Source organism: Ictidomys tridecemlineatus, chromosome 4, assembly GCF_052094955.1.
Source record: "Ictidomys tridecemlineatus isolate mIctTri1 chromosome 4, mIctTri1.hap1, whole genome shotgun sequence".
Lineage (NCBI taxonomy): Eukaryota > Metazoa > Chordata > Mammalia > Rodentia > Sciuridae > Ictidomys > Ictidomys tridecemlineatus.
The window spans coordinates 108,923,151-108,936,126 of record NC_135480.1 but is presented as its reverse complement, the minus strand read 5'-3'; the positions used below and the strand labels follow the sequence as shown (position 1 = coordinate 108,936,126).

Below are 12,976 nucleotides of genomic sequence, written 5' to 3'. Positions count from 1 at the left end.
CTTTTTCGCCCTACCGGCTGCCCCTCCTCACCAAGCTGTCCTTTGCCCGCCACCACAGGAATCCAAATGCAGCGCTTTTCCCGCCAAAATTTGCTTGCGTCACGTTGCCGCAAACGCGCGCACCCTTGCCGTAAAGCAGGACGACGCGCGTTCCCGCGTCCCTCTGAAGATTGGCGGCTCCAAAACACCTGCGCGTTGTAGTCCTTCTTGCCAGTTCCGAGCTGGCCTAGCCTGGGTTCCTTTGAGGTGTGGAGCAGATCCTGGCTGAAGATTGACGAACCGACCAGCGAATTGATCTCTTGGTCCGTGTGAAATGACATTCAGTGTGTGGGGCTCCGCTGCGCGGCTTGGGGCGCTCTGGGGCAGGGCCTACGCCTCTATCTCCGCAGCGCGCCCACCGTGGGCTGCGCCTCCTGGCGGTGGTCCCCGCTTTGTTCCCGGCCGCTCTGGGCCTGAAAAGGCCATAAATTGTCTATGGAAACCCACCAGCCTGTGACCTCTGAGCACCTGGCCTGGCAGCACGAAAAGACCAAGGAGGCTCCAGATTTCTCAACTTTGGAATGCGGGACCTATACTATAAGGACCGAGTGCCTACTATCAACAGCTGTGGTGAAGAGGGGTTTTGTGTTGGAGGGGAGAGCCATCAAAAGTGGCCACACATTAAGGGAGGTGGAAGAGTACTGGAATAAAGTAATCTGAGGAGAAACTGAGGTAATATCAGGATAAACAGTTTTGCCTTATGGGTGAATAGACTTCAAAACAATACTTTAATTCAGCCTTAACTTTGAAGGATGAGACCACCTGCCTAGCTTAGTTCTAGCAACTTTCTTGTTCTTAATGTGTAAAAAACAGGCAAGTAAAAGCCAGTATAAATTGTACAATGCAAAATTTTTAAAGTAACAAATTTTAAGAGAAGAAAATTCCAAAGAAAGGGATTTGAGAACAAAATAAGCCAGGAAAAACTGAAATGGGTATTCCCCTGCAATAGACTGAGAATTGAAGGCACAGGCAAGTACATTAAATTCCCCCTTTCTTCAAAACCAAGCCAAATACATTCAAGATAACTTGCAATACTAGTAATGGAGTAAAATATGTTACACATAAAAGAATACATACATCTGTTTTAAAAAAGCAAAGTCGGGGACAAACTGCAAATGCTTGGCTGTGAAGTTTTGAACCATATCAATTTAGATTTCATGTAATGTTTTCTAGTTTACTCTATCCTCCCTGATTTCCTCTCTGTGTGCTGAAAACAAAGATAAGAAGAGAAGGATCTATACCAGTTCCAGTGTGCCTGGGTAGAATTTAAATTTTTCCTGAAAAAACACAGTATCAGTTAAATACAGCATATGTGAGAAAGAATTGCCTCTGTGCCCTTTGGAAATGACTAACAAAATAGTAAAAGATAAATTTTTAGAAGACAATATCCTAAGAATGAGTATAAAACAATTTTGGAAAGCCTTGACATGGAAGGTAACTAACTTAAATGAAATAAAGATGAAACCCAAAACTGGCAATAAGAATGCAATAAAGCAACGATTTACATCTCAGAAATCCTAAAAGCCTCAACTTGAATTGGTGACACCAGGCAACTCTGAATGTGGAGGTGAAAGTGGGGCAAAAAGAGCGTAGGTTGACAGACTTTATAAGAAGCAAATAGACTTCTCCCTAAAAGAACTGCTTCTCTCCAAAGCTGGGTCAAGACTTTTAGTAATTATGTGGTATTTGAACTGAAAATAAATAGGGACAGTTAAAACCTTTTAGGTACCTTAACTAAACACAGAGGAATTAATTTTAATTGTAAACACTGAAAATTGAGACTATAGGCTTTTTTTCCCTACTCCCAGAAAACTGATAGCCTGGCTTGTCCTTGAGTAAGAGATTATATGCCTTGAGGAAATCTGATCTATGTAAGAGAAAAATACCTAGCTATCAGTACTAGACTTTCCTGTGTAATAGCCCAGCCAGATCACAGCAGATTGAAAAACACATAAATAAGCACCACCTGCCATCGAAAAGCCTTTTCAATCAGCTTTTTATGTCCCACTCTCTAAAAAGAGCAAACAACCAAGAATTGAGAGTCTTCAGTTGAAAAGATATCAAAGGAGGAATTTTGAAACAAAAAAACTATTTTAAAATAGTTTTTAAAATACACTTGAGGAACTCTCCCCAGATGGAAGAAGATGAAAAATAGAAAAGTAAACATTAGGAGACTAATTCAGGAAGTCCAACATCCAAACAACTCCTATTTATAGTAAGAAAAAGGGAATAATAATTAGAATAGTATTGCATTTCTCAACATTTAGAAGACAGAAAACAATGAGCCAATCCCTTCATGATCCCAAGGAAAAATTATTTCCAAAATATACTTAGTGAATTTACAAGTTCAGTGTGAAAAAAACACAAAACCTCCCAAAATTCTCTCACATACCCTTTCTAAGATACTTAGAGGTGATAAAAATCAAGAAAGAAGTAAAATAGGGCTTGGGATGTAGCTCAGTAGTAGGGCACTTGCCTAGTATGCACAAGGCTCTGCAACCAGTCCCAGTATTACCAAAAAAAAAATTAAAGGATTAATACACAAAAAAACCACCTGTGAAATGATACAACCTAGGGGCTGGGATTGTGGCTCATTGGTAGAGTGCTTGCCTAGCAAGGCCCTGGGTTTGATCCTCAGCACCACATAAAATAAAATAAATAAATAAATAAAGGTATTGTGACCAACTACAATCAAAAATATAAATATTTTTTTTAAAAAATGATACAACCTAGTAACCCTGGAGAGTAAACCGATTCAAACTGCAACATACCAAAATAGAAGACATTCCCAAGAATGAATACCTAATATGTTCAAACATATTAAGAAAGTGACACACATCAAGGCAAACTGGGAAACAAAACTAGTGACAAGTAAAAAAAAAAAAAAGAAATCTCCAATGAAGAAAAATCTCCAATTAAAAAAAAATTATGCTAGAAAAATAGTTAACAGTAATAGTATATATGGCTTAATTGAGAATATCCAGGTAAGAATTATTGATTTAATCTAAATTATAACTATAATAGAATTGAATAAATAATTATAATAGAATTAGAACAGGATGTAATAATTACAATAAAACTATAAAAGGAAAGAGTAACAATGTGTCTACAGACCAGAAAATGGACAAAGAAACACTAAAATAGCAAACTAAAGCAAGTCATTTAATGATACAGAAGTGAGAATCTTCAAAGTTGAAAGTTGATGTCTTGGGGAGTAGAAAACACTGTCTTGTTGCTTTTTAAGAACTTTTTATATTAAGAGTAAATTATAACAATAAAAATTAAAAGTCAATTTTTAAAAAAGAAAGCTTCATGCTGAGTGCAGTGGCAGAAACCTGTAATCTCTGCTACTTGGGAGGCTGAGGCAGAAAGATCCCAAGTTCAAGGCCAATCACAGCAACTTAGACCCTGTCTCAAAATAAAAAGGACTGGGGATATAGTTCCATATAGTCTGGAGACTAACAAAATTAGAACCCAAAGAGCCACAATTATACTGACAAAAGTGTTATCCCAGTTATACTACGGAAGCAACTAATTAATAATTAATAATCTCTTATTAGTATTATCATACTGATGAACTCAGAATAACCTCTTCCATTTGGGAATAATTCTGTATGTAAATTAAATAATATATTTACATATAGTAAGTCAAATCTTATTTTAAATCTAAATCTCAACCACATGGAATATAAACTGACTTGGAAGGTTAAGTTCCCTAGATATCAAAGTATACCCAAGCATATCTATTATATGATTTTGATTTATCTAAAAGCCATGAATTCCTCCTATTTTATTAAACATGTAACACTAGACAGTTTCCTTATATATTTTAAAAGACTTAGGGCTTATATACCTCAGTGATATATGTCTTATGTAGTTTAAAAAAAATAAATAAAATGTCTGACTGAACTGTACAGGAAGCTATCTTGATGTTAAACATCTATGGGTCCATTGTGCTTTGGAGCTGAACATTTTTAAGATGTTTTCTCTTCTAGCAGTCAGGCTGGCAATGTGCCCTCCTTCTAAATTGTAGTTTATTAAGCAAGGATTTCAAAACCAGGTAATTGACTGAAGTGGTATATAAAAGCAATAGACTGGGCTGGGGATATAGTTCAGTTGGCAGAGTGCTTGCCTTGCATGCACAAGGCCCTGGGTTCAATCCCCTGCACCACTAAAGAAAAAAAAAAAAATTACACAGTAGACTGAGACAAGGAGAGACGCTTACCTCTAAACAACCACAAGAGTTTTAGTGCATAGGCTAAAGGAAATGAAACTAAAGCCTTCAGGGAAGTGTTACAATTTGGTGAAAGTACTGAAAAATTAAATTTCAAATAGATGTTTATAATTATATTTAAGCTGATTCACAAGCATCTACTGATTATCAACCTCTACACATAACATTGAAAGAGTTTCTCCCTCTCCACAGATAACATTTTACTGTTGAGTCTTTAAAACTGCTGATTTAGTCACACTTGATTTATTCCTGCTCTAAAAAAATAAAAACCCTCACTAGTCCCAAAGAGTACTGGTGAGATCAGGTCTGGCTAGCCACTTTCTATCCCTTATAAAGTCAAAGCGCCTCTAAAGATGAGAGACATTGCAAATAGAGACATAACAGCAAGAAAGCTGTCTTTCCTGCCCAGAAATAGCACTCTCTTGTTCCATAAACATTTATTCATTTGATAAAAATTTATTGAGCACCTACTATGTGCAAGGCTTCACACTAAGTGCTACAATACAGACAGTATGACAAAACTGTTCATATAATGTAGAATCAGAGCTAGTCCTTAATAGTTTTCCTGATATCAGAGAAAAAGAATGCTCCTCCTACCTGGTTCAGGGAGCTAAGAGCATTGGTAAAGTCTGCTATATGTCCTTTGAGCAACCCAGCAGAAATTTTTGTCTTCAAATCAGCCATTAAGTCAAAACAAATAAGGCACATTTTTAAAAAAAAATTCCCCCCTTTAATTGACCAAAGTAAATCCATGACATTTCATTTGGTAACCTGCTCAGAATTATAAAAATCATTCCATTTTGGCCCAGCCCATACTATCCAGGGCAAAACTTCCAGACGATTCTAATGCCATCTGGCTCTGTTCTTATAAACTGCATATAAAAAAAAAATCTTCAACATTCTAAATATGAGGCGCTCAGTGCAAAGCGTATCATAGCTGGATGTGACATTTACGTCCTTGACAAGCCTCGATTATCCAGGTCCTTTACCTGCACACACACAAAAAAAGAAAAAAGAAAGTCAATTAAATTAATACTGATAACCAGGTCAACTTTGAAGAGTTTTTTCTAGTGAAATGGGTTCATCCAGAGCAGGTTGGATTATGTTTGGTTCTGCTGCCTGGTTTGACACTGTGAATAAATAAACATGGGTTAGAAGGTCTGGTAACATTGCTTAATCTTTCAGAGTATCTCTATGAGACATAGTAAATAATTTTCCCTTCACATTATCAAAGGCTCTCAATCTTTTCTTTTTTGTATCAGGGATTGAACTCAGGAGTACTTAAGCACTGAGCCACATCCCTATCCACTTCTTTTTAGTTTGAGACAGGGTCTTGCTAAGTTGGCCTCGCTATGTTGCTGAGGCTGGCTTAGAACTTGTGAGCCTCCTGCCTCAGCCTCCTGAGCCACTGAGTTATACATGTGCAACACTGCGCCTGGCTCAATCTTTTTTTATGTAAGAGGTACAGCACTCATGTGATTACATGTCTCTTTTTACCATCAATTCCTCAGTAGGAGACAAGTAATGTAGTTCAGAAACAAACACACGAATTTTCTTTTTCTTTTCTCCCCCCAGGCCTGAGCACTGAAACCTTCAGATCTAAATAGCAACTGGAAAAAATGTTGCTGCACCAACTGCTAAAATGACAGCCACTGGGAGATCTACTCTAAGGATAACAGAATTTTAAAAGTAAAATTCTGAATGAATTGCAAGCTATCTTTCAGATACAGATGTCATCAGAATTACCCCCATTTAAGAAATATGGTGGCCTATTATTTAAGCACTAGAACCTATCTGCAAACATGAGGGTCACTTTCTAAAACAGTATAGCATCTGCTCACCTTGTATATCCTGACCAGCCAATGTTCTGTGGTATATGCTTCCTCCAGGACATCAAGTTCAAAGTCTTTATTACCAATCTCAGCATTTCGGACACGGTCAAAGCCTGGTGGGCGTTCTAGAAAGGGACAAAAAAGAATACAGTATATCTTCTACTACTTAGATTGTTATTACTCAGGCTGCAGTTTGATTAGACGCTAGAGTCTGCAAAAAAAGAGCATCAGGTAGTAAGAGCAAATCAAGGTTACCCTGTTCAAGTTGATGTATTGCCAGAATCCATGGAGCTTATTTTTTCTAAGAGATAGGGGCTGACTTCCAAGCCCTTCTTTTTCTGAGAAATATCAGAAGCCTCTGTAACACACTACTAACCCTTCCATGGATCAGAAAATCTATCAGAAACCAAGGACCTGCATGTACTTCAGAAATTCTTTCAACATCCAAACCATGAAATTCAAGACCAAAGGAAAGACAACCTCATTAAATTCTTCTCAGTGTATTCATCTGAAGAAATGAAGTCTTCTGTCTATCTATCCCTATATTCCTTTCCTCAGCAACATTCTTTACTGAGACACAACAAAAGATATCTGAAAGCACAGAATCTGGCGCTATACTGCCTGAGTTTGAATCCGGACCCTACCTCTTAGTCATGTGAAGTTGGCCAGTTTAGTAACCTACTGGCACCTCAATTGACTCAAAATGAAATAACAATATTAGCATCTACTTTCTGAATCACTGTGAGGATTAAATGAGTTAACAGATATAAAGCATTTAGAACAAAGCCTAAAAAACAAGGTTGCTAGCTATTTCTGTTACTGCGATTATTGTTAATGCTGTGAATCACTCACTGGCTTCTGTGTAGACCTGCCCAAAGCGGTAGTAACACATCTTGTACATAAGGCAGTTGAGCAGCACTGGAGAACCCTCACGGTCCACACGGAATTCCCCAGTTGGAGTATAATAGTCATTCTCCTTGATATGTTTGCCTGTGTCTGTGCTCCCTCCGATCCGAACCATCCAAAGAAACTTGTTGATATCTAGAGAAAAAAAACAAAAGAAACTGCTGCATCAAAAAGGTTGCTAGAGCTAAATAACCAAATGAAAAAGCTATGTAAGGAAATTTCCCATATTTTTCTAATAGGGAATGATACCATCCATTCAACTCTATATTAAAAACAGGAAAGACAATGTGTGAATAAAATATTTTTCCTCAAAATATATAATTTTTCTCAGAAATTATTAGACTCCTGAAATCCTATGCTATTGATCCAGTCTTATGCCACAACTGAAACTATTCTTACATATTAGCTGGGGACTGAGCTATTGAATATAGGAGCCACTAGCCAGATGACACTAATTAAGAACTTGAAATGTGGCTAATACAAATTAAAGGATGCTATAAAAACAAAATACACATCAGATTTCGAGGACTTAATACAAAACTCACACACAAAAATGGGTAAAACATATTAGTTATTTGTTAAATGTTTTGATATACTCAATTAAATAAAATTAATTTCAAGTATTTTACACTTATTTGATGTGAGAACTTAAAATGACTATGTAGATCCCATTGTATTTCTATTGGCCTATGCACTGACCCAAGGGATAGCAGCTTTACCAAAAAGGAAAATACAAGTTTGCTGCTCCCTCCTGAAATACAATTTCAAAGTCACTTACCTCCAAAGCACAAACATGAGAAGTCAACATTTCTGTGTCAAATATACTCCCAGATTCTATAAATACTGATACCACCATCAATTCAGGATATTTCTTAGATATGTCATTCTCTATTGTTTGTTTATAGTTTTAGAGAAATCAACTGCTCTGTTTAACTGAATGGTTAGTATAAAAAGTATTACTGATCCATAGGTTAGCAATTTTATATTAACCTTTTTTATTAAAAAGGGTTCCAAAGGATATTCCAGAGGTTAAGAAAAGACTCTGAATCCACACTGTTTGCTTTGGGAATTCTAGCACTTCCAATTCTAGCTGAGTGACCTTGAGCAAGTTATTTAACCTCTATGTGCTTCAGTTTCCTCATCTATCAAACTAGAAAAATAAGAGGGTTGCAAATAAAAGCACTAACTATATCGCTTTTCACAAGGTTAGCATTCATTGAACAACATTACTATCCTCCTATATCTATATTCTTTCCTTCATCTTATAGATGGAAATATTGAGACAGAGATTTGCCCAGATCATACAGACAGAAACAAGACCAAAAACAAAACTCAAGTTCAACTCAGTATCACAGAACTCTGACACTGTAGCTATCTGGCAAATACATCTGAGGCAAAAATCTGACAACCTTACTAAATGAAGAGTGAAAACTAATAGGAAAGGCCTAGAGGATGTGGCTTAGTGTGATCCCCAACACCACCAAGATAATAACAACAGCAATAATAATTTCATAAAAATTAATTTTGAAGATACAGTTGTCTACAAAAAAAATTCAAATAAAGGTAATACTGTATCAACCTCTCTTTGGAGGGAATCTGGACTATGATCAGATTTAACTATTTTGTTTCAAATCTGCATTAAGTATTCAATAGAAGGTAAAATGAAATATGTGTTACACTGCAAAAGAGAAAAATTTTGTCCATGACCCGAACATTCAAAGGAAATTTAAATTAAGAACATTCAAGAAGTGCAATGAGATATGACGATGAAATAATGAAGCTTTTAAAAAATCATTCATACTCAAATGCCTATTATCACTTTAGAAAATGTCATTTTTTGCACCACTTAGCATAAATATATTCAAAACATTTGGAATTACTTATTTAAGATTGCCTGAGTGTGTAACTCTGCCAGAGTATATCTTTAGTCCACCAAGTGTCTGGAATTCAATCCTCAGCATCACAGAAAACATGATCACCTTCAGAGCCCAAGTCATGGGTTTTTGTTTTTTCACAGTGTTGCTTATTTGTTGGTTGGTTGCTTTTGTTTTGTTTTCTGGTACTGAAGATTGAACTCAGGGGCACTCAGCCACTGGGCCACATCCCCAGCCCTATTTTGTATTTTATGTAGAGACAGGGTCTCAGTGAGCTGCTAAGCATCTTGCCATTGCTGAGGTTGGCTTTGAATTCCCAATTCGCCTATCTTAGCCTTCTGAGCCACAGGGATTACAGGGGTGCATCGACACACCCAGCTATAGTTTAGTTTTTAATAAACTCAGGAAAGACAAGAATAATGACTGGGGCCGGGTGTGGTGGCACACACCCGTAATCCCAGCAGCTCTGGAGGCTAATAGAGAAGGATCTTGAGTTCAAAGCCAGCCTTAGCAATGGCAAGGTGCTAAGCAACTCGTTGAGATCCTGTCTCTAAATAAAATACAAAATAGAGCTGGGAATGTGGCTCAGTGGCTGTGTGCTCCTGCGTTCAATACCTGGTACCTCCCCCCACCAAAAAAAAAATGAATAATGAATGAAGTTGAGTTGGGACGTAAGGGAAGGTGGACAATTAAGACAATGCTAAATATCAAGATTTACTTTTTGGCTGGGCATAGGGGTGCATGCTTGTAATCCTCAGAGGCTCGGGAGGCTGAGGTAGGAAGACCGCAAGTTAAGGCCAGCCTTAGCAATTTAGGAAGACCTCGTCTCTAAATAAATAATGGGTCGGGGGTGCAGCATAGTGATAAAGTGCCTGGGTTCAATTCCCAGTACAAAAAAATTAAAAAGCCTAATATGATCCCAAGAGATAAGTCCAATGAAAAACAAATTAATACTGTCTTCTCTAATAGTTGTCACATGCATATTTTCATGTGTCTAGATAATGAGTGTTCTGCACTGATTATTGTTTTTTGGAGGGTGGGGGCTGTCTTTCTGCATTGTTTAATGGTTAGTATTTTATTTTCTTCTTTGAAAATAATAGTCTAGCTTCTAAAGATCATGGTTAACTAGTCAATCATTATTCTTTCACCTTAAAAGCATGGCATACTCTTTTCTGCTAAGATTTTCTTTATGAATGAGTGTTTTTCATGTAAACTTAAGCTATTAAACATCAATTTCACCTCATTAAATGTCTGATTTTCACAACATTTTTATGCTTTTACATGACCAATTTATTATGAAGAAGCAGCATCTCCATTTTCATTAAAATATCTATACCATCACTACATGTGCCAAATGAAAACTACAAATACTAACAAGTATATGCAAAGACATAGAACTAAGAATTTGCAGTCACAGGTAGTAGAAACATAAACAGGTACTCCACTCTGGGAGTCTCTTTATCAGTATCTCTTTATTCTGTTTAAACTGAACAACAGACATTACTCCTAAACTAGTAATTCTACTCTTTGGAACATATTTCATCAAAAATATATTAGGGAATGTTCAAATCAGGATTATTCATAATAGCCTCAAAGTAGACACAGCACAAATATTCATCAACTCTAAAGTGAATATACTGTGCTACATTCACACAATGGAATACTATGCAGGAATAAAATTTAACAATTTACAACTATTCATAACCTGAATGAATCTCTTTTTTTTATCTTTAGCACTGAGGACTGAACCTAGGGAAACCATACTACTAACTATATCTTCAGTCCTTTTTGAGACAGAGTCTCACTAAATTGCTGGTACTGTCTTTGAACTTGTGATCCTCCTGGCTCAGCCTCCTGAGTTGCTAGAATTACGGGCATGCTACACTGTGCCTGGATCCACAATATGAATTAATTTTGCAAACATAATACTGACCAAAAAAAGTCAGAAGAGTATATATGGTATTCTCATTCATAAAGTTAAAAAACAGGCAAAACTTCATAGGTATATGCATATAACAAAATGTATCGAATGATACTTTTTAAATATGTGCAAGGTACAATTATGAAACAATAAATCTGTTTCAAAACTAAATAGCATTAGAAGCTAGGACGGTGGTCAGCCTTGAGAACTGGTGGTAGATATTGCAAGGAAGTATAAAGAATAATTCTACAATATTAGTAATACTCAACCTGGATTGTGGTTACATGAGTGTGATTTTTCTCTAAAAACCCATCAAGCTATACACTTAACAATGTCTACTTCTTTTTAAATATACTCAATCCCAAGTTTACTTTAAACATCTGTATAACCAAGACCATTTTTGTTTTTTGGAACCAACATTTGAACCCAGGGTCTCTTAACTACTGAGCCATATCCCAGCCCTTTTTCTACTTTTTATTTTGAGACAGGGTCTCACTAAGTTGCTTAGGGTCTTGCTAAATTGCTGAAGATGGCTTTGAACTTGTAATCCTTCTGCCTTAGCCTCCAGAACCACTGGAATTACAGGAGCACCACCATGCCCAGCTAACCAAGACTTACTGACTTTAATAATATTTACTTTCATGCTAAGTTACTTTGTCGGGTATCATGTGCTAATTGCTAATTTCTAGAATTTCACACAAAAAAAATATTTTCCAAAAATTACACTCATTTTTATTCCAACATTATAAACATAATCTTCCATTCATCTCAACAAGCAAAAAAATATTGTTAGCAATGGCTACTTAAGCTAAGACTTCTGGGGACTATCCCTTTCTACCACACATATGCATACATACATACATAAATACAACATGCATGTATGTACATATTTACACACATACACAGATATACATAAAAATTTCTACAGACTTAGAAATGTTGTTATTATAATAAAAAGAAAACCGAAAAATAATTGCACACAACCAAATAGTGCTGGTGCAATTGTTTGTGAAAACTGAAGTCTGGTGACAGGTCCCTACTATAAAACATGATATAGTTTTATTACTTATATACTATCTGGATGGAACTGTCATGTGCCTATATCAGAAACTAATCTAAAATAAGAACACATCTTGGGGATTAGCTCAGGGGTAGACTACATGCTCAGCATGAGCAAAACCCTAAGCTCAAACCTCACCACCAAAAAGAAGAAAAAAAAAGAAAGATAACCACAAAGTAATCATTAACTGCAGGTAAACAAGTTATAGTGTACTAGTTGACTCAGCAGTCAATAATATTTAAAAGTCATGATTCTGAAACCACTTCTGGATTTAATCAACAATTATAAATTAACTATGCTAAGAAATGAGAAAGGAAAAGGAGAGAATATGAAATAAACTGCAAAACTCTTTGTTTATGATAAGAAATTTATAAAGTATATCTATAATTGACCAATCACTGAATATAGCAAAATATACATACTACTTAAAATTATGAGGGGCTAGGGGTATGATTCAGTGGTAGAGCGCTTGCCTTAACATGCACATGAGATTCAATTTCCAGCACCAAAAATAAATAAATATTAGGAATAACTGCTTCTGGGGATTGGTGTTAAAGAGGCTCCAGTTTAGGGAGTACGATAATTCTTCATTATAAACCTTCAGAATTGTTTTAACTTTTTAAAAAATTAGCAGGGATTACGTTAATCTTGTAAATTTTATTTTTAAAGCAGTAAACTATATTTTCATGTTTCTTATAAAAATATCTTTTTGCCAATTATCATAAAGAACATGGTAATATTTGCCCTTTTATAGATTCAGTTGTCACTCAGTGTCTATAGGAGATTGCTTCTAGGACTCCCCATAGATACCAAAATCTACAGATGCTCAAGTCCTTTAAATAAAATAGTGTTTGCATATAGCTTACATCCTCCCATATATTTTAAATCATCTTTAGATTACTTATAATATCTGATACAACATAAATATTATGTAAATACATTTTATACTATACTGTTTTAAGAATAATGATAAGAAGAGTCTGTACATGTTTAACACAGACACAATTTTTTCCCCAAATATTTTCATTGAATTCATGGATGTATAACTCATGAATAACAGGGCTGTGTGTATGTACATATGTTCATGTGACACTTATATATACATACAAT

The 12,976-nt window shown here is 35.9% G+C and overlaps 2 protein-coding genes and 1 long non-coding RNA gene across 5 annotated transcripts in view; 1 reads left to right on the top strand and 2 right to left on the bottom strand.

The window, feature by feature from the left end:
• Chek1 (checkpoint kinase 1) overlaps positions 1-4,548 on the bottom strand; it is a 26,796-nt gene extending 22,248 nt beyond the window's left edge. Inside the window, exon 1 of one of the 2 annotated variants that reach the window (XM_005339540.5) lies at positions 32-4,548. In XM_005339540.5, coding sequence (XP_005339597.3) covers positions 32-320 — 289 coding nt within the window. In that variant the 5' untranslated portion in view covers positions 321-4,548. The remainder of the gene's footprint in view (positions 1-31) is intronic. The other variant, XM_040285510.2, reaches the window with a different exon arrangement.
• On the top strand, positions 572-7,332 carry LOC120889743 (uncharacterized). The gene is made up of 2 exons (XR_005733833.2): positions 572-711; positions 5,849-7,332. It is a non-coding gene; the product is annotated as an uncharacterized LOC120889743 (long non-coding RNA).
• The window catches only part of Stt3a (STT3 oligosaccharyltransferase complex catalytic subunit A), a 24,306-nt gene continuing 16,310 nt past the window's right edge, over positions 4,981-12,976 (bottom strand). For both annotated transcript variants that reach the window (XM_005339539.5, XM_040285508.2), the window contains exons 16-18: positions 6,958-7,146; positions 6,115-6,230; positions 4,981-5,262 (exon numbers count right to left, since the gene is read on the bottom strand). In XM_005339539.5, the coding sequence (XP_005339596.1) occupies positions 5,224-5,262; positions 6,115-6,230; positions 6,958-7,146 (344 nt within the window). In that variant the 3' untranslated portion in view covers positions 4,981-5,223. The remainder of the gene's footprint in view (positions 5,263-6,114; positions 6,231-6,957; positions 7,147-12,976) is intronic.